Raw genomic sequence first — 26,400 nt, 5'->3', positions numbered from 1 at the left:
TTAAAAAATAATTTAGCCATGATGGCGAGCCGGGATCCAGACCCTGATGAGTCTTCTGTTGTTAGATTGTACGTGTGTTACATGGAGCAGGTGCAAAGTGAGCATTGGTATACATTGTATCTTTATCGCCTGTTATAACCAATAGCACAGACCAGTCTGAGTAGACTTTGCAAGTTCATGTCATGTAGCCTCTGAGTGTCAGAGAGGAAAATGGAGCACTGCTTCGCAACAGGCATGCTTGCAGCTTACATACGCAAAGAAACGGTGTCTCTAGCCTAAACGTTTCAATGGGACCCATATTACCAGAGGTTTTGTCTCTAGCCTAAACGTTCAATGTGACCCATATTACCAGAGTTTGTCTCTAGCCTAAACGGTTCAATGACCCAATTAAGAGGTCTTGTCTCTAGCCCAAACGTCAATGTGACCCATATTAAGAGGTCTTGTCTCTAGCCAAACGTTCAAGTACCCATATTACCAGAGGTTTTGTCTCTAGCCTAAACGGTTCAATGTGACCCATAATTACGAGATCTTGTCTTAGCCTAAACGGTTCAATGTGACCCATATTACTAGAGGTCTTGTTCTAGCCCAAACGGTCAATGTGACCCATATTACCAGAGGTTTTGTCTCTAGCCTAACTTCAATGTGACCCACATACCAGAAGGTCTTGTCTCTAGCCTAAACGGTTCAATGTGACCCATATTACCAGAGTTTTGTCTCTAGCCTAAACGGTTCAATGTGACCCATATTACCAGAGTTTTGCTCTAGCCTAAACGCATTCAATGTGACCATATTATAGAGGTCTTGTCTTTAGCCTAACGGTTCAATTGACCCATATTACTAGAGGTCTTGTCTCTAGCCCAAACGGTTCAATGTGACCCAATATACAGAGTTTTGTCTCTAGACCTAAACGGTTCAATGTGACCCATCATTACAGAGGTCTTGTCCTCTAGCCTAAACGGTTCAATGTGACCCATATTACCAGAGGTTTTGTCTCTAGCCTAAACGGTTCAATGTGACCCATATTACCAGATATGCCTTTTTTTTCTTCTATCGGGATTCGTACACATTTTGTATAATTTCACAAACCATGTCGCGGGGCGTTTTAAACGAATCCTGGGTCGCTAATTATTGGTTTGGTAACAAAAACGTTGTTCAGTCATGTTAGCTAGCTAGCTAACACCCTTGTAACTTGACAGTAGGTTTAGGTAAATTTGATTAGCACAGGAAGAAAGGAAAAGGGTCTGATACTCATGAGATGTGCTTCAAAAGGTAGGATTCACATAGGCCTAATGGAAGCCTAAACTATATAAAAAATCTATTTCTTTCTGGTGYACCTTAAATTCTGTTTGGTGCCTAACATATTAAAAGTTGGGAGCAGTGTGTAGTGTGTGCTGTGTGTTTTTACGAGAGTGAGGGAGACAGAGAGAGTGTGTGTGTCTCTGTTAACTGAAGAGTAAACAAGGTTTCATGCAGTGTTTTCCCCTTACTGACACAATGACATGCAGATCATTATGCATGTATCTCACAGGAGGTTGGTGGCAGACACACACATACACAGACCTTAATTGGGGAGGACGGGCTCGTGGTAATGTCTGGAGCAGAATCAGTGGAATGGTATCATACACGGTTTCTAGGTGTTTGAGGCCATTCCATTTGTGCCGTTCAAGCCATTATTATGAGCCGTCCTCCCTTCAGCAGCCTCCACTGATGTACTGTTTATTCCTTCTTCCCATTCCTCCAGCCAATTCACAGCTAGGTCTTTGCCTTTCTGAGCAATCAGCCATTCTATACAGTATTCTATTATACACTGAACAGTGTGACGTTAAATTCAATGTGTTGTATTGAGTAGAAGTGTACGTTTCAGTGAGAAGTTTTTGGAGAACGTTTATAAAACGTGAACAAGTGTCGGGGGACGGGGAGAACAGGATGCTAGGCCACTGATTTCTTTCCACCGTAGTATCGTGATACTACGTGGTATCGTGATACTTGGCGTGGTATCATATCATTTGTAAAATGTTGATATCGTGACAAGCCTATTTTGGAGTCTGTCTGGTTGTTGTGTAATGTTGTGTGCCACGCTGGTTGCAGGTCTTTTCTCCTGTGTGATGAGAGATTTGGCCCTCATCAGCCATGACGGGCCCAAGTGGATCGTACTGGACGGAGACATCGACCCTATGTGGATCGAATCCCTCAATACGGTCATGGACGACAACAAGGTCTGTGTGTGTTTGTGTGTGTGTACCTTGACCTCAGGGTGATCTGGAACACCTCCAGGTTGGGGATTTTGGCAGCGAGGTGAGACAGAGACAGCTTGTGTGTGTGTGTTTGTATGGTCCTAACCCCGTGTGTGTGTCTGTGTAGGTGTTGACTCTGGCCAGTAACGAACGCATCCCTCTTAACTCCACCATGCGTCTGGTGTTTGAGATTAAGGACCTGCGGACGGCCACTCCAGCCACCGTGTCCCGGGCTGGAATCCTCTTCATCAACTCTGCTGACCTGGGATGGAGCCCGTCAGTACCTCCCTACACATACACTATATATACAAAAGTATGTGGACACCCCTTCAAATTAGTGGATTTGGCTATTTCAGCCATACCCGTTCCTGACAGGTGTATAAAATCGAGCACACAGTCAATTCATCTCCATAGACAAACATTGGCAGTGGAATTGCTCGTACTGAAGAGCTCAGTGACTTTCAATGTGGCAACGTCATAGGATGCCACCTTTCCAACAAGTCAGTTCATCAAATTTCTGCCCTTCTAGAGCTACCCCGGTCAACTGTAAGTGCTGTTATTGTGAAGTGGAAACGTCTAGGAGCAACAATGGCTCAGCCGTGAAGTGGTAGGCCACACAAGCTCACAGAACGGGACCGCGGAATGCTGAAGTGCTTAGCACCTCTAAAATCATCTGTCCTTGGTTGCAACACTCATTACCGAGTTCCAAACTGACTCTGAAAGCCATTTCAGCACAAGAACTGTTTGTCGGGAGCTTCATGGCTGAGCAGCCACACACCAGCCTAAGATTACCATGCGCAATGCCAAGCGTCGGCTGGAGTGGTGTAAAGCTCACCGTCATTGGACTCAGGTGCAGTGGAAATGCGTTCTCTGGAGTGATGAATCATGCTTCACCATCTGGCAGTGCGACGGMYGAATTTCGGTTTGGGGGATGCCAGGAGAACACTACCTACCCGAATGCATAGTGCCCACTGTAAAGTTTGGTGGAGGAGGAATAATGATCTGTGGCTGATTTTCATGGCTAGGCCCCTTAGTTCCAGTAAAGGGGAATCTTAATGCTACAGCATACAATGACATTCTAGACAATTCTGTGCTTCCAACTTTGGCTACAGTTTGAGGAAGGTCCTTTCCTGTTTCAGCATGACAATACTCCCGTGCACAAAGACAGGTCCATACAGAAATGGTTTGTCGAGATTGGTGTGGAAGAACTTGACTGGTCTGTACAGAGCCCTGACCTCAACCCCATTGACCACCTTTGAGATGAATTGGAACGCCGACTGCGAGCCAGGCCTAATCGCCCAACATCAGTGCCTGACCTCACTAATGCTCTTGTGGCTGAATGTAAGTCTCGGCTGCAATGTTCCAACATCTAGTGGAAAGCCTTCCCAGAAGAGTGGAGACTGTTATAGCAGCAAAAGGGGGACCAACTCCATATTAATGCCCGTGATTTTGGAATGAGATGTTCGACGAACAGGTGTCCACATACTTTTGGTCATGTAGTGTACATTAAATCAAACACCTCGGTGGTGTCCCATATGACACCCTATTCCCTATATAGTGCACTACTTTTGAACAGGGACAATAGGGCTCTGGTCAAAAGTAGTTCACTACATGGGGAATAGGGTGCCATTTGGGATGCAGTCCTTAAGTCATATTGTCATTATATAACACGTTAGGGTTGGTGTCAATTACAATTTCATTTGAAATTCCAATTCAATTCTTGAATTCACTCATGAAGTGGAGAATTTATGTTGAATTCAATTAGAATTTCAACAATCTTCAAGTTATAGAATTGGAATTAGACTGTTTTAATTGGAATTGTAAAAATAATAATATTTGGAATTGATTTGAATTGGAATTCAATATGTACATTTTCCAGTTGATGGAATTAATGCATTTAGTATAAGAAATGGACTGCAATTTGTATTTCTATAGTTCCAGTATAGCTATGCTGAATGAACAGTGACATGATCAGCCTAAAAGCCTGAGGGAATTGAATTCTAATTGGAATTTGTGAAATTGTTGGGGATAATATTTAATTGGGAATTTAATTATTGGAATTTACCTAACATTGGAATTCAGAGGAATTGAATTATCTCTGAATTCAAAGTGTGACCTGGAATTTGAGTTGAATTAAATGGAATTTACAGGGAGAGACAATTGAATTAGAATCCATGAATTTGTGGAATTCACCCTAAACCTGCAACACATATTTATTGACCTGAGTGACCGTGTGTCCTGTCTGTTTGTGTGTTCCTTCAGGGTGGTGACCAGCTGGATCGAGAAGCGAGAGGTCCAGTCGGAGAAAGCCAACCTGTTCATCCTGTTTGACAAGTACTTGCCTACCTGTCTGGAGAAGCTCAAGTTCGGCTTCAAGAAAATCACTCCTATCCCAGAGGTCACACTGGTCCAAACCCTGCTCCACTTCATGGAGTTTCTACTGGTGCCTGAGAACACCCCGCCCGACTCCAACAAAGAACTCTATGAGCTCTACTTTGTGTTCGCCTGCATCTGGGCCTTCGGAGGGGCCATGTTCCAGGACCAGGTAGCTACCCACTCAGGACTACGTTCATCCTCAAGKGGTGCAGGGTTCTCCCCAAATACTGTAAGAGGGGTGCTGTGCCACCTTGAGTCCAAAGGGGGTCACTGCACCCCTCTAGGGCCCTGGTCAAAAGTAGTGCACTATATAGGGAATAACATGCAATTTCAGAGGCAGCCAGGGTAATATTTTCACTTTGCGAAATGCATGAACAAGTGAAGGAAAGTGACAGTCAGATTCTGCTGAGTTCAGACTAACCTAACTTCTCTCTGTCTGTCTGTGTGTGTTTGGTTGGTAGCTGACAGACTACCGTGTGGAGTTCAGTAAGTGGTGGGTGAATGAGTTCAAGACCATCAAGTTCCCATCTGCGGGGACTGTGTTTGACTACTACATCGACAGAGACTCCAAGAAGTTCCAGCCCTGGACGGAGTTAGTCCCCAAGTTCCAGCTGGATCCAGACCTCCCACTGCAGGTCAGAGTCCTGTCTGTCTGCCTAGCAACTCACCCAATTAATGAATGACACGGTGGACTAACTCTTAGCTTCTAGGACATTGTAGTTTGTCTTTGTTAGGTGTTCTGCAACAGTGTTGTAGTAAGACGTTTCTCTCAAATAAATTGAGATTTTGGAGAGTTAATTGAGCTGACAGGCATTTTGCGTTGTTTCGCTATGGCTTTAGTCATCAATCTAGCAAGAGGGCAATATTTTATTAATGGAGTAGTGTGTGTCCCCCACCCCTAGAAAGCTATGACCTTTGGCTTTCACCTGGAATAGTTTATTTATGTCTGACAAAAAAAACACTTCAACCCATATGATCTAGTACACAATAAAAGTATAATAAAACATATACAAATATGATGATATGTGACCCGTTTCAGGAAACTAGGCATATGTCGCAAGTCGCGACTTCACAGGAGAGGGGTTATAATWWAAAAAAAAAAAGTGAATGAAAAAGCCTTTTCATACTTTCKTCAGAATTTGTTACATTTGTGAACGTCTAACATTTGGGCCATTTAAACAGCATGYGTACCGCCTACAGACAAGGGGAGAAGGACTATGTAAAGGGCTTGATTTTGTTATTCTGGGCAAATGCAATGTGTCTGCCTCTGACGTAAATGCAAATATTTGACTTCCACACACAATTACTTATTTACTTATTTTAGGTTTTAGAAAGTGTGTAGATCGCATTCGTTATCATAATGCCGATTGCTTTGCCATGTCTGTGGCATGAAGCAGCCAAGCTGGATAAATGTTTTTCTAAGGACTGCCCTTTTGATGTAATGTTGCAGTGAAGTGATATAAATCGATGTAATGATGCAGCCGACCACCAGAGGGAGGCAAATACAAGTTTATTTGACAGAGGACGTTTACATGCTCCTAGGAAAGTCTGGATTGCTGTCTTCTGACTTATAAAACAGTGAGAAATCAATCAAATAAGTAATGTAAACATCTACATATTTTTTTAAGGAATTCTAGTGCCCGATTTCAGTGACAGTCAGCTTAAGAGGATTGTTAAGTACCAGATTCTGGAGAGTTATTCTGCTGACCTTTACCCTGTTCCTCTCAGGCGTCTCTAGTTCACACGGCTGAGACCATCCGTATCCGCTACTTCATGGACAAACTGATGGAGAGGAAGTGTCCTGTGATGTTGGTGGGCAACGCGGGCAGTGGCAAGTCAGTCCTGATGGGAGACAAGCTCCGCGGCCTCAGCACTGATTACTATGTGGTCCAGTCTGTCCCCTTCAACTTCTACACAACCTCGGCCATGCTGCAGGCCATACTGGAGAAACCCCTGGAGAAGAAGGCAGGCCGGAACTACGGCCCCCCCGGCAGCAAGAGTCTCATCTACTTCATAGACGACATGAACATGCCTGAGGTCGACAAGTACTTCACTGTGGCTCCGCACACACTCATCCGCCAGCACATGGACCACGGACACTGGTACGATCACAGCCATTGACTAGTCAACCATTACACAACCACAACATAACAACAATCACTGTTTTGATCCCTCACTCTCTCTACCTCTCTCCTCCTCTCTCCCTCCCTTTCATCCCCCTCTCCCTGCCTCCCGTCCCAGGTATGACAGAGCCAAGCTGACTCTGAAGGACATCCATAACTGCCAGTATGTGGCCTGTATGAACCCTACAGCTGGCAGCTTCACCATCGACCCCCGACTGCAGGTACTCACCAGACTAACGCTACACACAAGGCTGGAGAAGAAGCATAGTAGAAGAAACCTCTCTAGTCGTTCTGTTTTAGACTTTTAGACATCCCATAGTTGCCTTATGTATGGTAATATACTGTAAACCTGCTCCCTCTCTCTCTCTCTAAGAGGCACTTCTGTGTCTTTGCGGTGAGTTTCCCGGGCCAGGACGCACTCCAAAGCATCTATAACTCCATCTTCTCCCAACATCTGGACATGAATGGCTTTCTCCCCGCCGTCAAGAAGTTCTGCCCTACGCTGGTCACCTCTGCAATCAGTAAGAACACTACCTAGAAACACTGAGATAATCATCATGTCAAACTGAAAATGTAATGACTTAATTCAACATCTCATCCATCTCATTTTATGACATTGAACTAGTGTCAGAGATGGGGGAAACCAATGCATTATATAGGCCTACAGTATTTTCCCTGTTTCCATGTTCTTACCTGTCTGTGTATATTTTCTTCTCCAGTGTTCCACCAGAGGATCTCCACCTCCTTCCTTCCCACGGCAGTCAAGTTCCACTACGTCTTTAACCTCAGAGACCTCTCCAACATCTTCCAGGTAAACCCTTCTCCCTTACATCTATCTATATGATGGGCATCTTGATCATACATCATAAAGTTGGTTTGAGACACTTTGTTATGGATTACTGAGGAGAGGAAGGAGATATCTTGCTGTGTGTGTGTGTAAATGTGGTGAGAGATCACCATCATGTTAGTGCCTGTGTGTGAGATGTTCAATTCGTCCCTCTGTGTCTCCTGTCTGCTGCCAGGGTCTTCTGTTCTCCATGCCAGAGTGTGTGAGGGCCCCTGCTGAGCTGGTGAGACTGTGGCTTCATGAGTGTGACCGTGTGTACGGAGACAAGCTGGTGGAGGAGAAGGACATGGTGCTGTTTGCCAAGATTGAGGGAGAGATCTGCAAGAAGTGCTTCGAGGTAAGACTTAACATAAACACTCATTGTCTGATATTGAGAAAAAATAACTAAACTAATGTTGAATAAAGTTATTCAATATTAACAGCAGATTTCTCATTGTCCATATTGGTGTGTATTATCCTCTGTCTGCAGGAAATAGATGCAGGTTTCCTCTTTGAGAAGCCCAACATCTTTTGCCACTTTGCCCAAGGCATCGGCGAGCCCAAATACTTCCCTATTCCAGACTGGGTGGTTCTGAACAAGCTGCTACTGGAGGGCCTGGACAGCTACAACGAAGTCAATGCTGTCATGAACCTGGTGAGTCCACCATGACACACTACAAAAGCAAATACTTTGTGTTGGCATCGCGTCATCACTGGATAGTACCCAGAGTAGTTAAAAACCTGATTGAGATGGAGAGTCTAGTCCTAGACCTTCCTGTTGTGACCCTGTTTGTTTGTGTGTGTACGTGCATATGTGTTTGTTCTTCAGGTGCTGTTTGAGGACGCAATGTCCCATATCTGCCGTATCAACCGTATCCTGGAGTCTCCTCGCGGTAACGCCCTGCTGGTCGGGGTGGGCGGCAGCGGCAAGCAGTCTCTGTCTCGCCTCGCTGCCAGCATCGCCAACCTGGAGGTGTTCCAGATCACCCTGAGGAAAGGCTACGGCATCCCCGACCTCAAGGTTTGATGCTATGCTCTGGCCACCTGTTAACCTCTGTTAACCTCTCTGGGGTATAGCCAGGGAAAGTTTTCTCTGGCCAATAGCCAGGGAAAATACAGAGCGCCATATTCAAATAAAATTATATAAAAATCAAACTTTCATTAAATAACACATGTAAGATACCAAATTAAAGCTACACTCGTTGTGAATCCAGCCAACATGTCAGATTTCAAAAAGGCTTTTCGGCGAAAGCATAAGATGCTATTATCTGCACAACAGTAAACAAAGAGAGTAGCATATTTCAACACTGCAGGCACGACACAAAACGCAGAAATAAAAATATAATTCATGCCTTACCTTTGACGAAATATTGGAGTGCCAATTTTGTTGGCACTCCAATATGTCCCATAAACATCACAAATGGTCCTTTTGTTCGATTAATTCCGTCGATATATATCCAAAATGTCAATTTATTTGGCGCGTTTCATCCAGAAAAACACAGCTTCCAACTTGCGCAAAGTCACTACAAAATATATCAAAAGTTACATGTAAACTTTACCAAAACATTTCAAACTACTTTTGTAATACAACGTTAGGTATTTTTAAACGTTAATAATCGATCAATTTGAAGACGGGATGATCTGTGTTCAATACAAAAAGAAAACAAACTGACGCAGCTTTTTTGGTAATGTGCCTCTCTCAAACAATTTACTTCAAGTGACCCTCCTTTACGATGGCCGTACTTCTTCATTACACAAAGGAATAACCTCAACCAATTTCCAAAGACTGGTGACGTCCAGTGGAAGCGGTAGGAACTGAAAACAAGTCCCTTAGAAATCTGGTGTCCCAATGAAAACTCATTGAAAAGACAGTGACCTCAAAAAAATAAAGATTCTGAATGGTTTGTCCTCTGGGTTTTGCCTGCTACATAAGTTCTGTTATGCTCACAGACATGATTCAAACAGTTTTAGAAACTTCAGAGTGTTTTCTATCCAAATCTACTAATAATATGCATATCTTATATTCTGGGGMTGAGTAGAAGGAAGTTGAAATTGGGCTATTTATCCAAAAGTGAAAATGCTGCCCCCTACCCCGAAGRAGTTAAGATGCTGACACACATCTCCCCAGCTCCTCCCTTGCCCTCCTCTCTCCCCTCTTCTCCTCCTCTCCCCACCCTCTTTTCCCTTCCCTTCTCCCCACCCTCCTTTCCCTTCTCCCCACCCTCCTCCCTCTCTGTCTCCTGGTAGTTGGACGTGGCCGCCCAATACATGAAGGCTGGGGTGAAGAACATAGGGACGGTGTTCCTGATGACCGACAGCCAGGTGGCCGAGGAGGAGTTCCTGGTGCTGATCAATGACCTGCTGGCGTCGGGGGAGATCCCCGGTCTGTTCCAAGACGATGAGGTGGAGAACATCATTGTTGCCATGAGGAACGAGGTCAAGGCTGTGGGCCTGCCAGACTCACGCGAAAACTGCTGGAAGTTCTTCATCGACAGAGTCCGCAAACAGCTCAAGGTGATACTCAGTGTGGCCAGTCTGGCTTGTCATTGGGGGTTGTTGAGGGTTTTGGTCTGTATGTTCAGCAGCGTTACAGAGGGGTCACCCAGCTAGCATATAACGTTCTGAGAACCATATGTTTCTTAGAGCTTGGTTAAAGCGTGGTTGTCAATCAATGAAATGTATTTATAAAGCCCTTTTTACATCAGCAGATGTCACAATGTGTTTATACAGAAACCCAAAGAGAAGGAATGCAGATGTAGAAGCATAGTGGCTAGGAAAAACTCTTTAGAAAATCAGGAATCTAGGAAGAAACCTAGAGAGGAACCAGGCCCTGAGGGGTAACCAGTCCTCTTCTGGCTGTGCCCGGTGGAGATTATAAGAGTACATGGCCATTATGGCCAGATCATTCTTTAAGATGTTCAAACATTCATAGATGACCAGCAGTGTCAAATAATAATCACAGTGGTTATAGAGGGTGCAACAGGTCAGCACCTCAGAAGTAAATGTCAGTTGGCTTTTCAATGCCAAGCATTCAGAGGTCGATCGACAGAGGGTCGAAACAGCAGGTCCGGGACAAGGTAGTGTGTTCGGTGAACAGGTCAGGATTCCATAGCCGCAGGCCGAACAGCAGAAACTGGAGCAGCAGCACGATAGACTGGGTACGGGGACAGCCAGGAGTCATCAGGCCAGGTAGTCCTGAGGCATGGTCCTAGGGCTCAGGTCTTCCGGGAGGGGAGAGTTAGAGGGAGCATACTTAAGATCACACAGGACACCAGATAAGAGAGGAGAATTACACCAGATAGGACAGACTGACCCTAGCCCCCCGGCACGTAGACTATTGCAGCATAAATAGTGGTGACTTACTACCCTGAGACAAGACGGAGTATAGCCCACGAAGATCTCCCCCACCACACGAGCCYGAGGGGGCGCAAAACCAGACTGGAAGATCAGTGACTCAACCCACTGAAGTTAAGTATWTTGAGAGAAAAAAAGCCTTGTATGACGTGATGCACCCCTCCTAGGGACAGAACAGGAGAGCACCAGCAAGCCAGTGACTCAGCTCCTGTAATAGGGTTAGGGGCAGAGAATCCCAGTGGAGAGAGGGGAGCCGGCCAGGGAGAGACAGCAAGGGTGGTTTGTCACACCAGTGCCTTGTCATTCACCTTCGCACCCCTGGGCCAGACTACACGCAATCATAGGACCTACTGAAGAAATTAGTCTTCAGTAAAGACTTGCAAACGTAATAATATGGTGGTCCGATGGTCCAGGATAACGAGGATTTTTATAAAGATCCACAATATCTATTCCACGGGACAAAACTAGATCCAGGGTATGATTGTGGCAATGCGTAGGTCTGGAGACATGTTAGACAAAACCCACTGAGTCGATGATGGCTCCGATAGCCTTTTGGAATGGGTCTGTGGACTTCTCCATGTGAATATTGCTTTTTTATATTACATGCAATGACTACAAGGTGCGATAGGAATTCAAGGAACTCGGCGGGGAACACTGTATACGGTCCAGGAGGCATTTAACTATAAAATAATAATGGAATTCTAAGCAAATCTTGTCTGCTAAATGAACTAGTGTAGCCCACAGCCATTTGGCATAGCTAGATGAGGACGTAACATAAGGACAACTCAAAGAGTATGCTATTCTGTTCTTCTGAAATAGACTACATTTTCTTCATATCATGCTTCTTTCGACCTGTCTAAAATAAATAATGGATTTATTGTGAAGGTGAAGGCTATATTACATGGATTTATTAGACTTKTTAAAATGTAGTTGTTCCAAAGGTCATCATCAGTGGATGTGTGGAAGCAAAGAGATGCTATATTAGTTTATGTTAATTAATGGTGAATTACAGTGAGACCGACAATTATTTGCTTGACAATCACCGGCTGACAAAATTTCGTGACTGCCACAGCCCTACTGGTGCGCCGGGGGCACACTGCCTGCCCTCCAGGACACCTACTGTACAGCACCCGTCACAGGAAGGCCAAAAAGGTCATCAAGGACATCAACCACCTGAGTCACTGCCTGTTCACCCCGCTACCATCCAGAAGGGGAGGTCAGTACCGGTGCATCAAAGCTGGGACCAAAACTGAAAAACAGCTTCTATCTCAAGCCCATCAGACTGTTAAATAGCCATCACTAGCTGGCCTCCACCCAGTACCCTGCCCTGAACTTAAGTCACTGTCACTAGCCGGCTACCACCCGGTTACTCAACCCTGCATGTTAGAGGCTGCTGCCCTATGTACATAAACATGGAATCACTGGTCACTTTAAATGGAACACTAATCACTTTAATAATGTTTACATACTGTTTTACAAATTTGATATGTATATACTGTATTCTACTGCATTTTAGTCAATGCCACTCAGACATTGCTCATCCTATTATTTATATATTTCTTAATTCCATTATTTTACTTTTAGATTTGTGTGTATTGTTGTGAATTGTTAGATCCTACTGCACTGTTGGAGCTAGGAACACAAGTATTTCGCTACACTCACAATAACATCTGCTAAATATGTGTATGTGACTAATAAAATTAGATTTCACTAGATCCATGGATAGATAACAGAAGATCATAGGATTTTGGATTTTCACTGATGCCGTGTCACAATAAAAAATGCATGATTAATGCATGAGCAAATACATTTCCATGTGTCCTATCTGTGTTTGGAGTTCAAAAAAGTTTCCCCAAAATAGTTAGGGATAGTGATGAGGTATTAAAAGTCTTATTGAAACATTAAGTGAAAGGTTTAAGGAAGTTAGTTAAAAACCTCCAAATAACCTTTAGATTCCATTCTTAGAGTGTTAAGAAAACGTTCAATAATAACCATAACTTTCACAACATTTTGAGAATGTTCGCACAATGTTATTTAATTACCTTCAAATCATTTCCGTTCTCAGAGCGTTAATAAAACCTCCCAGGCAAACTTTCAGGGAACCAGAGTAAAACGTTCTCAGAACCTCCCTACAACCAAAAAATTAACATTCCCAGAACAGGCTACATTTTCACTTCTGTTCTCAGAACATTTAAAAAACGTTTAGTTTTACTGGTCAGGAAACGTATGGCTTCGTTGCCACAACCAATGTGAAACCAAAAACATACATTCCCACAACTTCCATGGAACCAAATATGCTAGCTGGGTAAAGTGTGTGTGCGCATGTGTGTCGTCCTGTAGGTGATTCTGTGTTTCTCTCCGGTGGGATCCACTCTGAGGGTGCGAGCCAGGAAGTTCCCTGCCGTGGTCAACTGCACCTCCATCGACTGGTTCCACGAGTGGCCAGAGGAGGCGTTGGTGTCTGTCAGTGCTCGCTTCCTCTCCGAGACAGACGGCATCATGGTGAGGAAGACCCGTTACACCCCTCGACCCCGTTCCAAAACAATCCCTAGCCCCTTCCCTGAGTTGCCTCATGTAGACCCCTCATTTAGCTTTTACTGTATTCCTGTGTGTCTGATTTTCTCTCTCCCCCCAGCCCGAGGTGAAGGACTCTCTGAGCCAGTTCATGGCCTTCGTCCATAAGACAGTGAATGAGATGTCCAAGTCCTACCTGCTGTCAGACCGTCGCTACAACTACACCACGCCGAAGACCTTCCTGGAGCAGATCAAACTCTACCAGAACCTCCTGGCCGTCAAGAGGAGCGAGCTGCTGTCCAAGATGGAGCGCCTGGAGAACGGATTAACCAAACTGGAGAACACCTCCGCTCAGGTCAGATATACAGTATACCACCACACACACTGTCTGGGAGTTAGTTATCCACCTGCACTAAATGTAACACAAACAGGCTATTACATTTTATACTGTATCATATCTTCATTTTAAGATTTCTATATAATTTGTGCCCGTTCCATCTCTGTCCGACTGTGTTGGGAAAGCTACTCATTCAAATTAGTGGATTCAGCTATTTCAGCCACACTCGTTGCTGACAGGTGTACTGTATAAAATTGAGCACATTGCCATGCAATCTCCATAGACAAACATTGGCAGTAGAATGGCCTTAATGAAGAGCTCAGTGACTTTCAACGTGGCACCGTCATAGGAGGCCACCTTTCCAACAAGTCAGTTTGTCAAATGTGTGCCCTGCTAGAGCTGCCCCTGTCAACTGTAAGTGCTGTTATTGGGAAGTGGAAACGTCTAGGAGCAACAACGGCTCAGCCGCGAAGTGGTAGGCCACACAAGCTCACAGAACGGGACCGCCGAATGCTGAATTGCGTAGCGTGTAAACATTGTCTGTCCTCGGTTGCAATACAACACTCACTACTGAGTTCCAAACTGCCTCTGGAAGCAACATCAGCACAAACTGTTAGTCGGGAACTTCATGAAATGGGTTTCCATGGCCGAGCAGCCGCACACAAGCCTAAGATCACCATGCGCAATACCAAGTGTCAGCTGGAGTCATGTAAAACCCACTGCTTTGGACTCTGGAGCAGTGGAAACACGTTCTCTGTAGTGATGAATCACACTTCACTATCTGGCAGTCCGACGGATGAATCTGGGTTTGGCGGATKCCAGTAAAACGCTACCTGCCCCAATGCATAGTGCCAACTGTAAAGTTTGGTGGAGGAGGAATAACGGTCTGGGGCTGTTTTTCATGGTCCGGGCTAGGCCCCTTAGTTCTAGTGGAAGGGAAATCTTAACAGCATACAATGACATTCTAGATGATTCTGTGCTTCCAACTTTGAGGCAACAGTTTGCGAGGTCCATACAGAAATGGTTTGTCGAGATTGGTGTGGAATAACTTGACTGGCCTGCCCAACATCAGTGCCCGACCTCACTAATACTCTTATGGCTGATTTGAAGCAAGTCCTCGCAGCAATGTTCCAACATCTAGTCGACAGCCTTCCCAGAATGGAGGCCGTTATAGCAGCAGAAGGGGGACCAACTCCATATTAATGCCCATGATTTTGGAATGAGATGTTCGACGAGCAGATGTCCACATACTTTTGGTAATGTAGTGTATCATATACTGTACTTCACACTGAAAGAAGTGACACTACACTAAAGCTACCCTTTTAATACATTTTTAGGGATAGCCCCCTTTTTTTAAATTTTCGCCTAAAAAGGACATACCCAAATCTAACTGCCTGTAGCTCAGGCCCTGAAGCAAGGGTATGCATATTCTTGGTACCATTTGAAAGGAAACACTTTGAAGTTTGTGGAAATTTGAATTGAATGTAGGAGAATATAACACAATAAATCTGGTAGAAGAAAATACAAAGAMAAAAACAACAGTTTTTTCCCCCTACCACCATCTTTGAAATGTAACAGAAAGGCCCCAAATCTAGCCATCACTCTGGTTGTAATTCAGATGGTGTCCACACTAGAGGTCGACCGATTAATCGGAATGGCCGATTAATTAGGGCCGTTTTCAAGTTTTCATAACAATCGGAAATCGGTATTTTTGGGCGCCGATTTTTTGTTGTTGTTTGTTTTTACACTTTTATTTAATCTTTATTTAACTAGGCAAGTCAGTTAAGAACACATTCTTATTTTCAATGACGGCCTAGGAACGTTCTGCCTCGTTCTGCCTCAGAACGACAGATTTTTAACCTTGTCAGCTCGGGGGATCCAATCTTGCAACCTTACAGTTAACTAGTCCAATGCTCTAACACCTGATTACATTGCACTCCACGAGGAGCCTGCCTGTTACGCGAATGCAGTAGAAGCTAAGGTAAGTTGCTAGCTAGCATTAAACTTATCTTATAAAAAACAATCAATCAATGACTGTCATTGCTCCAATGTGTACTTAACCATAAACATCAATGCCTTTCTTAAAATCAATACACAAGTATATATTTTTAAACCTGCATATTTAGCTAAAAGAAATCCAGGTTAGCAGGCAATATTAACCAGGTGAAATTGTGTCATTTCTCTTGCGTTCATTGCACGCAGAGTCAGGGTATATGCAACAGTTTGGGCCGCCTGGCTCTTTGCAAACTAATTTGCCAGAATTTTACGTAATTATGACATAACATTGAAGGTTGTGCAATGTAACAGGAATATTTAGACTCATGGATGCCACCCRTTAGATAAAATACGGAACGGAATAAATGTTTTGTTTGAGGTGATAGTTTCCGGATTAGTCAAAGGTATATGGTTTAGAGAGAGAACCTAAAACTTCTTAACTGGGAATATTGAAGACCCATGAAAGCTGGTGGTTCGTTTTAACATATGTTCTCATGTTATTTGAGACTAAATTGATTTTATTTATGTATTATATTAAGTTAAAATAAAAGTGTTCATTGTTCATTCAGTATTGTTGCAATTGTCATTATTACAAAAATGTGTGTGTGTGTATGATATATATATAAATACTTTTTTATTTTTTAAAATCGTCCGATTAATCGGTATCGGATTTTTTGTCCTCCAATAATCGGTATCGGTGTTGAAAAATCATAATCGGTAGACTTCTAGTCCACACGATGGCAGCAGTGTATGTGCAAAGGTACATTTGGGCAAATCGTGATTTAGACATTCACATTTTTCTGCAAGAATATCGTCAAATCTGTATACTTGGACTTTGATTTAGCTTTTACTGTATTAGTAGCCATATTATAAGTTCAACATTTGCAAAACACCCAGTTTTCATAACTTCATATCTCTCCATATTCTTATAATTTTTGTCAAAGGCATGCTGTCGCACAAGATTAGCAGCTACATTTTGCGACAGACACAGGGTTTCCCAACATTGACGTAAAGCCCAGCTCATTGGCTATCTAGATAGCTTTGTTTGACCCCGATTGGTGCTTATTTGACAAAGATACAGTTGATCAAATGAAGACCGCCACGTCATTGGCGTGCCATGAAGTCGTCGTTCTCTGACCAAATTTGGTGTCCTATAGGATATACTACATCCCTAATGATATAGTGAAGTCTGGTTACGTTCTAGGATCTCTGAGGAATACATACGGACGTGATTTGACTGGTTGAAACAACATTTAGGGTTAGATTTTCACAGATTCCTTTCTTTGCAAATTGAACGAGTGGAAATACAAAATTGATCGTTCATGCTATATGGACCTTATCTAACAAAACAACACTTCATGTTATCTCTGGGACCCTTTGGATGATAAATCAGAGCAAGATTTCAGAATGTAAGTACACATTTCACCTTCAGAGGTGAATTTATCAAACCTATCACAGTGAAAAACGTGTTTTGTTGTTAGGAGCTCTCCTCAAACAATAGCATGGCATTTTGCCACAGTAATAGCTACTGGAAATTGGACAGTGCAGTTATATTAACAAGAATTTAAGCTTTCAGCCGATATAAGACACTTATATGTACCGACATTTGTTGTTTCTCTAAAATCTGCTATCGTGACACAAGGCGCTGCATGATTTACAACTGTCCCGTTAACAGGACGCCTATCCCTAATTAGAAAGAGGAGATTCTCATGTTTAAAATGGTGTCCAATTTGAAGAAATCTAAATATACACATTGCGAGATATTTGGCAAAATAGACATACATACCTATATTTCCCTATAGTAAACAATGGGACGACCTCAGAGTTTTTTGTTGTTTACATTTTAACTACCAGCAACGTGAGCAGGTCTCATTGCCAACAGTAGCAAAGCAGGTATTGTGACGTAGAACAATAAGCTGGGAATAGAACATTCGGAAGGCAAGTTGGTGCCACGGTGCTCAATAGAGCTAATAGGAGCTGGCAGGGTGAAAAATGCCCTAAAAAAGGCCTGTTTTTTCGTGATTACTTCAAAACTACGGCAAGCAGTTGGGACATATGGTAATATTATTATTTTTATCAGAAATGTAGTTCAACTAGTAATTTAACTACATTTTGCAGTAGCTTGGTGGTAGTTTAATTGTATTCAAATCTTGGTAGTGTTTTCAGTAGTTAATTACTTTTTTGCCAGAGGTGTAGCGAACTACACACTACTTTCTTTGCAAAAATAAAATATGGGTGAAGTAGGCAATAATTTGATTTATTTTTCGGCATCAGACCTGCCTAATTCTCAATTACAACATTGTTTTTGTTTTTAATAGTCAAAATTACACATTATCTTAACATCTGACTCCAGAGTGCAATTTGCAGTCGATGACATTTCAGGTTTAGATATGATCATATATCACAAATTAGTTTGGATGTAGTGAACTAACTTTGGTTAAGTAAACTGTATTTTTCTTAATTACATAAGGTTGGGCAGCGTACTCTGCTGTCATCGATCGCTAGACCAGAAATAGTCAAAAGTTGMATTTTTTGACCTACTTCCTCGTTAAGCAGACATAAGCACACTTGGCACCATCAAAATGTTTACTTTCTACACAAGTTGTTGTTTTTCAGTTTCGTCCTAAGAACAGATTGTAGTGGTAAAATAAAAAGGGATACATTTTTTGGTGCCATTTAGGCAAAATGGAATTCTAAGCGTCACTCCAGTTAAAACAGGCTCTGCGAACATTCGATTCCATTAATTTGCAATAGGCTCGTGCTAGTGTTCCAGCTTAGCCAAATTAGCTGGCTAGCCAAATTATTTTTGTGATGTTACACAGATCTCAGATTGTAAAACCTATTCTATGTTTAGTCATATTTATGGCTACCTGTAGTTGTTTAGCTAACTTAACTAGCTAGACTAGCTGACTAACTAAGTTGGCAAACAGAACAATTATTTAGTTAGCAATAAAAAATATGTTTTTCAGCAAACCTAGCTAGCTAGCTAACTTTAGTTTATCTAACGTAATTGATGAGGGTCAACATTGCTTATGACCGTGGATGTTGTTATGCTGGCACATTTCAACTGTTGTTCAAACTGTTCAATGGAGTATGATTTAAAACGAGTCCTATAATCAACATAACCTTAAAGGCCGCTCAGCAAGGAAGAAGCCACTGCTCCAAAACTGCCATAAAAAGCCAGACAACGGTTTACAACTGCACATGGGGACAAAGATTGTACTTTTTGGAGAAATGTCCTCTTGTCTGATGAAACAAAAATAGAACTGTTTGGCCATGATGGCCATCGTTATGTTTGGAGGAAAAGGGGGGAGGCTTGCAAGCCGAAGAACATCATCCCAACTGTGAAGCACGGGGGTGGCAGCATGATGTCGGGAAGTTAAAGCTTGGTCGCAAACGAGTCTTCCAAATGGACAATGACCCCAAGCATACTTCCAAAGTTGTGGCAAAATGGCTTAAGAACAACAAAGTCAAGGTATTGGAGTGGCCATCAGAAAGCCCTGACCTCAATACTATAGAAAATGTGTGGGCAGAACTGAAAAAGCGTGTGGAAGCAAGGAGGCCTACAAAACTGACTCAGTTAAACCAGCTCTGTCAGGAGGAATGGGCCAAAATTCACCCAACTTATGGTGGGAAGTTTGTGGAAGGCTACCCGAAACGTTTGACCCAAGTTTAACAATTTAAAGGCAATGCTACCAAATACTAATTGAGTGTATGTAAACTTCTGACCCACTGGGAATGTGACGAAATAAATAAAAGTTGAAATAAATCATTCTCTACTATTATTCTGACATTTCACATTCTTAAAATAATGTGGTGATCCTAAATGACCTAAGACAGGCAATTCTTTACTAGGATTAAATGTCAGGAATTTTGAAAAACTGAGTTTAAATGTATTTGGCTAAGGTGTATGTAAACTTCCGACTTCAACTGTATTGTCCCACATGCCTTTTGACGAACACCAAACATGTTTGCTTATTTTTTTCTGGACACTCTTCCGTAAAGCCCAGCTCTGTGGAGTGTACGGCTTAAAGTGGTCCTATGGACAGMTACACCAATCTCCACTGTGGAGCTTTGCAGCTCCTTCAGGGTTATCTTTGGTCTTTTTGTCAGAACAGGGGTATATATACTGAGATCATGTGACAGATTATGTGACACTTAGATTGCACACAGGTGGACTTTATTTAACTAATTATGTGACTTCTGAAGGTAATTGGTTGCACCAGATCTTATTTAGGGGCTTCATAGCAAAGGGGGTGAATACATATGCGGGTAAAATAAGTATTAAACGATATCATAACGTGCCTACGTCATATCGATATCAAACGCAATCGATATCATCGAATTATTGATATTGGTGCCCACCACTAGTCATTACTGTATTAGGCATTGAGACATTGATAACCCACCAAACTTTAATTTACCAATGAAGTTGACTAAGAACATATTCTCCTTTATACCAATGATGAACAATCTGCAGAAGAGTTGCACAGCGTTGTCTTCTGTCTCTGATGTGTGTGTCATTGTGTTCTGTTTCTGATGTGTGGGTTCCCTCCACCAGGTGGATGATCTGAAGGCCAAGCTGGCCGTGCAGGAGGTGGAGCTCAAGCAGAAGAACGAGGATGCTGACAAGCTCATCGAGGTGGTCGGTGTGGAAACAGAGAAAGTGTCCAAGGAGAAGGTCATAGCCAACGATGAGGAGCTCAAAGTGCAAGTAATCGCCAAGAATGTGGGAGAGAAACAGAGGTCTTGTGAAGAGGACTTAGCCAAAGCAGAACCTGCCCTGTTGGCTGCCCAGGAGGCTCTCAACACTCTCAACAAGGTCTGGATGTGTGTGGGGGAGGGGTGGTGGTTGGTTCCTTAAATCCCAAAATGTCTCCACAAGGATAAAACAAGGAAAATTATCCCTGGAGGGGATATTTCCCACGTCCCCATGAGGACAAAGGCTATTTTAAGTTTAGGGGTTTGGGTTAGAATTAGGGTTAGAATTAGAGTTGAGGTAAAGGGTTAGTGGTTATAGTTAGGTAGGGAATTTGAATGGAAATTCATTTTAGGGCCCCACGAGGATAGAACATAATGTGTGTGTGTGTGTGTGTGTGTGTGTGTGTGTGTGTGTGTGTGTGTGTGTGTGTATAGTATGTAGTATGTATAGAGCTTTCAACACATTCTAGGATAGTTAACAAGATTAGTAGGAATCGAAACTACTGTAGTGAGCCGAAAATGCCGAAGAGTGTATGTATGTGTTGTTCAGTGAGTTAAGTGAGTCTGTGTGTCATATAACCTGTCTGTTCCCCCTGTACTGCAGAACAACCTAACAGAGTTGAAGTCGTTTGGCTCACCTCCGGAGGCGGTGGTGAACGTGATGGGTGCTGTGATGATCCTGATGGCCCCCGGAGGGAAGGTGCCCAAAGACAAGAGCTGGAAGGCTGCCAAGAACACCATGGCCAAGGTGGACGCCTTCCTGGATGCCCTGATCAACTACAACAAGGAGAACATCCCTGACACCTGCATTAAGGCCTTCCAGTGAGAAACACAAACCTAGCTGACATCCAAACACTTTGGCTGATTCATCAGGAAATCCTTATTTCTCTGAAGATTTGAGTCCCTTTCCCCCTTATTTTCTTTTATATCTTGTTGATGATAGATTTTGTGTGTATCTTCTTTTTATTCCCTGTGCAGACCGTTTAAGAACGACCCCACATTCGAGCCAGAATACATCCGCTCTAAGTCACTTGCTGCTGCAGGTCTGTGTTCGTGGTGCATCAACATTGTGATGTTCTACGAGGTGTACTGTGATGTGGAGCCCAAACGCCAGACTCTGGCCCAGGCCAATGCTGAGCTGGCCGCTGCCTTGGACAAACTCTCCATCATCAAGACCAAGATCAATGTGAGAGAATACAATAGAATTGTTACAAAACCGATTAACTAGCCTTCTAATATAGTTGCACTCGCTAAATCTAGGGGTCTTAGGCCTAGTTAACTGGTCTGTAAGCTGATTTAAGATGTGCATCTACAGTGAGCTTCAAAAGTATTGGGACAGTGACATTTTTGGGGGGACTCTTTACTCCAGCACTTTGGATTTTAAATGATACAATGACTAAAAGGTTAGAGTGCAGAYTGTCAGTTTTAATTTGAGGGTATTTTCATCGATATCAGGTGACCKGTTTAGAAATTACAGCACTTTTTGGACATAATCCACCCATTTTAGCGGACCAAACGTATTTGGCAAATTCACTTATACAGTGGGGCAAAAAAGTATTTAGTCAGCCACCAATTGTGCAAGTTCTCCCACTTAAAAAGATGAGAGAGGCCTGTAATTTTCATCATAGGTACACTTCAACTATGACAGACAAAATGAGGGRRRARAAATCCAGAAAATCACATTGTAGGATTTTTAATGAATTTATTTGCAAATTATGGTGGAAAATAAGTATTTAGTTTTTGTTCACACCTGTTCAGCATTGTTCACCCCCTCTTAAGCCTCAGMCCCATSCATCTCTTTAAGGATTCACATGTGAGGTAGTGTAGTAAACAACCAAAGATTTCAAGACTAAAAGTAGTGAAAGTAGTTGCCTACAATAAGGAAACACTCCAGGTAAAAATACACTTTATAAAGACTGTAAAAGCAATAAAAGTAATACTAATCATGTTAGTGGTAATTAAATAATCAAAATATGTTTTTTTTGCTTTACATACCAAGTGTTGTCATGGATTTGTGGTGGAGACTCACCGCTGCTTTTGTCACATGAGATGGCAGCAGCTTTGCACCAACGTTTTTGTGTTCTGGGTGGCGTCCTGGTAATACTATTGCATTATCCTCTGCATAGTTGTTGAAGTTCACAACTCGCTGCAAATCCTCATGCTTCAGGTGTAACCTGTGCTTGCTAGGGCCGGCACTCTTTTTGATTGGAGGCATTAGACCATTCTTATTGTATGACTGGTGGAGGAGAGTCAGGCGTGTTCTGCTGATGCTGAAAGACAAAATCGAGATACAAATATTTTATCATTATTAGATGAGGCTTACCCAGACACACTAAATTGATGTGTCATGTGAAAGAGATTATATAACCACCCCCCCCCCCAGCTACATCTAGCTAAGTGGATAGGTCTCTAAAATGTTTATATCTGTTCACATGTTCATGAAATACAATAGATGGCTGTAATCACCCCCAGACACACCTAAATTGATGGGTCATGTAATCATCTGGTGAAGTGGAGTCTTTTGTTTAGACATGTAGCTAGCTAGCTAAACAATTAACCATAATCCCAACCCATACAGTAGCAATATAAACAGATTTTTATAGCTAGCCAACATGCATGAAATGATGTAGCATGAATCTCCCGGTAGCTAAAGCTAACCAASTAGGTTCAATGTTAGCTAGCTAKCTAACAGTAAGCTATAACTAACAATGCAAACAGCTTTCTGAGATATGAATAATATTACTACACAGATCATACATGTAGCTAGCGGGCCAGCCAGCTAGCTGCAGTGCCTCCAGAAAGTATTCACACCCCTTGACTTTTTCCACATTCTGTTGTTTTACAAAGTGGGATTAAAATGTATTTAATTGTAATTTTTTGTCAACGATCTACACAAAATACTCTGTAATCCCCTTAGTTTGAAAATTTTATCCGGAGACAGGTGTTTTATACAACAGCCTTCTGTGTTCTTTTTTCGACTCCCTCCTTATTTGCAATCAAAAGTCATAATTTTCTCCTTCTCATACTCAGCTTCCACTGGGCATTCCACTGATTTAAAAAATAATTAAACTTCTTCCGTGACAACAACACTGTTGATCTACATTTATTCCCYATCAGGGATTTCCTCATTGTCTGATTCATTTTCAGAGTCAGAGAGTCAGCATGGCACGGTCACCAGAAAGTAGTCCATCACAACTTCTTTCCAGTGATGTTTGTCGATAGCACCTGCTAACTTCAGGGCAGCAATGTTGTTGAGGGAAGTAGAAACACTTTTGCAGTTCTCCGTGGCTATATCTTAAAAAAAAAAACTGCGGTAGCAAGGATTATCGGAGCAGCTCATATTATAGACAGAAGCCTGCAACATGGAAGACCARTCAGAATGTATCTCGGCATGTCCAGCCCAGCCATTATCTCAGACAATCATGGCTAGCAGGACTTTTTCTGTGTCTAAACCAATTAGGCTCGTAATTTAAATATTTGATTTGTATTTACAGATGACATACACTAGGGTCAAAGGTCTGGGGTCACTTAGAAATGTCCTTGTTTTCCATGAAAACATACATGAAATTAGTTGCAAAAGGAATAGAAAATATAGTCAAGACGTTGACAAGGTTATAAATAATGATTTTTAATTGAAATAATAATTGTGTCCTTCAAACTTTGCTTTCGTCAAAGAATCGTCTGCAGACCTTTGGCATTCTAGTTGTCAGTTTGTTGAGGTAATCTGAAGAGATTTCACCCCATGCTTCCTGAAGCAGCTCCCACAAGTTGGATTGACTTGATGGGCACTTTTTACGTACCACACGGTCAAGCCGCTCCCACAACAGCTCAGTAGGTTTGAGATCCGGTGACTGTGCTGGCCACTCCATTATTGACAGAATACCAGCTGACTGCTTCTTCCATAAATAGTTCTTGCATAGTTTGGAGCTGTGCTTTGGGTCATTGTCCTGTTGTAGGAGGAAATTGGCTCCAATTAAGCGCTGTCCACAGGGTATGGCATGGCGTTGCAAAATGGAGTGTTAGCCTTCCTTCTTCAAGATCCCTTTTACCCTGTACAAATCTCTCACTTTACCACCACCAAAGCACCCCCAGACCATCACATTGCCTCCACCATGCTTGACAGATGGTGTCAAGCACTCCTCCAGCATCTTTTCATTTTTTCTGTGTCACGAATAATGTTCTTTGTGATCCGAACACCTCAAACTTAGATTCGTCTGACCATAACACTTTTTCCCAATCTTCCTCTGTCCAGTGTCTGTGTTCTTTTGCACATCTTAATCTTGTCTTTTCTTTGCAACTCTGCCTAGAAGGCCAGCATCCCGGAGTCGCCTCTTCACTGTTGACATTGAGACTGGTGTTTTGCGTGTACTATTTAATGAAGCTACCAGTTGAGAACTTGTGAGGCGTCTGTTTCTCAAACTAGACACTCTAATGTACTTGTCCTCTTGCTCAGTTGTGCACCGGGGCCTCCCACCCCTCTTTCTATTCTGGTTAGAGCTAGTTTGCGCTGTTCTGTGAAGGGAGTAGTACACAGCGTTGTACGAGATCTTCAGTTTCTTGGCAATTTCTCGCATGGAATAGCCTTAATTTCTCAGAACAAGAATAGACTGACGAGTTTCAGAAGAAAGTTCTTTGTTTCTGGCCATTTTGAGCCTGTAATCAAACCCACAAATGCTGATGCTCCAGATACTCAAGTAGCCTAAAGAAGGCCAGTTTTATTTCTTCTTTAATCAGAACAACAGTTTTCAGCTGCGCTAACATAATTGCAAAAGGGTTTTCTAATGATCAATTAGACTTTTAAAATTATAAACTTGGATTAGCTAACACAATGTGCCATTGGAACACAGGAGTGATGGTTGCTGATAATGGGCCTCTGTACACCTATGTAGATATTCCATAAAACATCAGCCGTTTCTAGCTACAATAGTCATTTACAACATTAACAATGTCTAAACTGTATTTCTGATCAATTTGATGTTATTTTAATTGACAAAAAAAATTGCTTTTCTTTCAAAAACAAGGACATTTTTAAGTGACCCCAAACTTTTGAACGGTARTGTACAAGTTTGTTATTATGGCAAAGTTCACGTTTTTACTTTCAAATGCCTCTCCTGTGAAGAAGTGACGTCCGTCATGCAACCAGCATTCTGAAACGGGTCAGGTCAAATATGTGAAAACGGCACGTTTCTATGATCTGTGGTTAAAAAGATAGGAAGAAAAGTTCCAAAAAAGTATTCTCTGGTATCACAGCGTAGGATTAAAAGTATGAAAAACAGTGATTTTCGTACTTTAGTTTTTAGCCAGAGGGARGGTATTTTCTTGCTCCACATCACTGCGAATCTCATAGTGTTTGAAAATCACTTAACTTTTTTAATCTTTTGATCTCATTGGGAATAACTTTTCTACAATACGTAGAAATGCACCATTTTCACATACATAAACACTGGTTTGGTGCTGGCGATAATGAATATGAGGTTGAAAAGTGGCGGAGTTGCTCTTTAAGTCCAGGGCCAGGTCCCTCTTGACCTAGTGGTTGGCCAGTCCAAGTGGATTATTATTTGTTCATATGGTGACTAAATAAATATGTACAAAAAGGGAAAAATACAAAAAGGCATCTTACTGACAATCACCTTAATTGGCAGCACCTGGTKTGCTTTTCAATGCTTCCTTCTAAGCACAGCACTTGGACATGGTTGGTGCTGCCACCTGGGGGATGGAGTGTGGAAGTGTATCCTGGTAGAGTTTGTTGCTTAACTGTGTGCTAACRCTGATCAACCGACTACATAACAGAACACAGTGTAAAAATACAAAAATCTACTTATAAAAGTCCATGTAGCTTAAATATTCAAGTTGGCTGGACTTCAAATTGGGAAATTGTTGAGATGACATGGAATACTCCACTAACCCAATGATTAATGGCTCCGGGGGAGATGGCTGCCA

General features: G+C 42.5%; 1 protein-coding gene across 1 annotated transcript in view; it reads left to right on the top strand.

Moving 5' to 3' along the window:
* LOC111968159 (dynein axonemal heavy chain 17-like) overlaps window positions 1–26,400 on the top strand; it is a 92,277-nt gene that overhangs the window by 27,572 nt on the left and 38,305 nt on the right. Inside the window, 17 exon segments of the mRNA XM_070445000.1 lie at window positions 2,089–2,216; window positions 2,362–2,510; window positions 4,497–4,779; window positions 5,072–5,245; window positions 6,339–6,712; window positions 6,852–6,954; window positions 7,107–7,254; window positions 7,453–7,544; window positions 7,756–7,917; window positions 8,050–8,214; window positions 8,389–8,580; window positions 9,807–10,073; window positions 13,254–13,415; window positions 13,549–13,782; window positions 20,321–20,581; window positions 21,065–21,282; window positions 21,439–21,646. Coding sequence (XP_070301101.1) covers window positions 2,089–2,216; window positions 2,362–2,510; window positions 4,497–4,779; window positions 5,072–5,245; window positions 6,339–6,712; window positions 6,852–6,954; window positions 7,107–7,254; window positions 7,453–7,544; window positions 7,756–7,917; window positions 8,050–8,214; window positions 8,389–8,580; window positions 9,807–10,073; window positions 13,254–13,415; window positions 13,549–13,782; window positions 20,321–20,581; window positions 21,065–21,282; window positions 21,439–21,646 — 3,320 coding nt within the window.

The sequence above is a fragment of the Salvelinus sp. IW2-2015 genome, linkage group LG8 (genome assembly GCF_002910315.2).
Source record: "Salvelinus sp. IW2-2015 linkage group LG8, ASM291031v2, whole genome shotgun sequence".
NCBI lineage: Eukaryota > Metazoa > Chordata > Actinopteri > Salmoniformes > Salmonidae > Salvelinus > Salvelinus sp. IW2-2015.
This window is presented reverse-complemented; position numbering and strand designations above follow the sequence as displayed.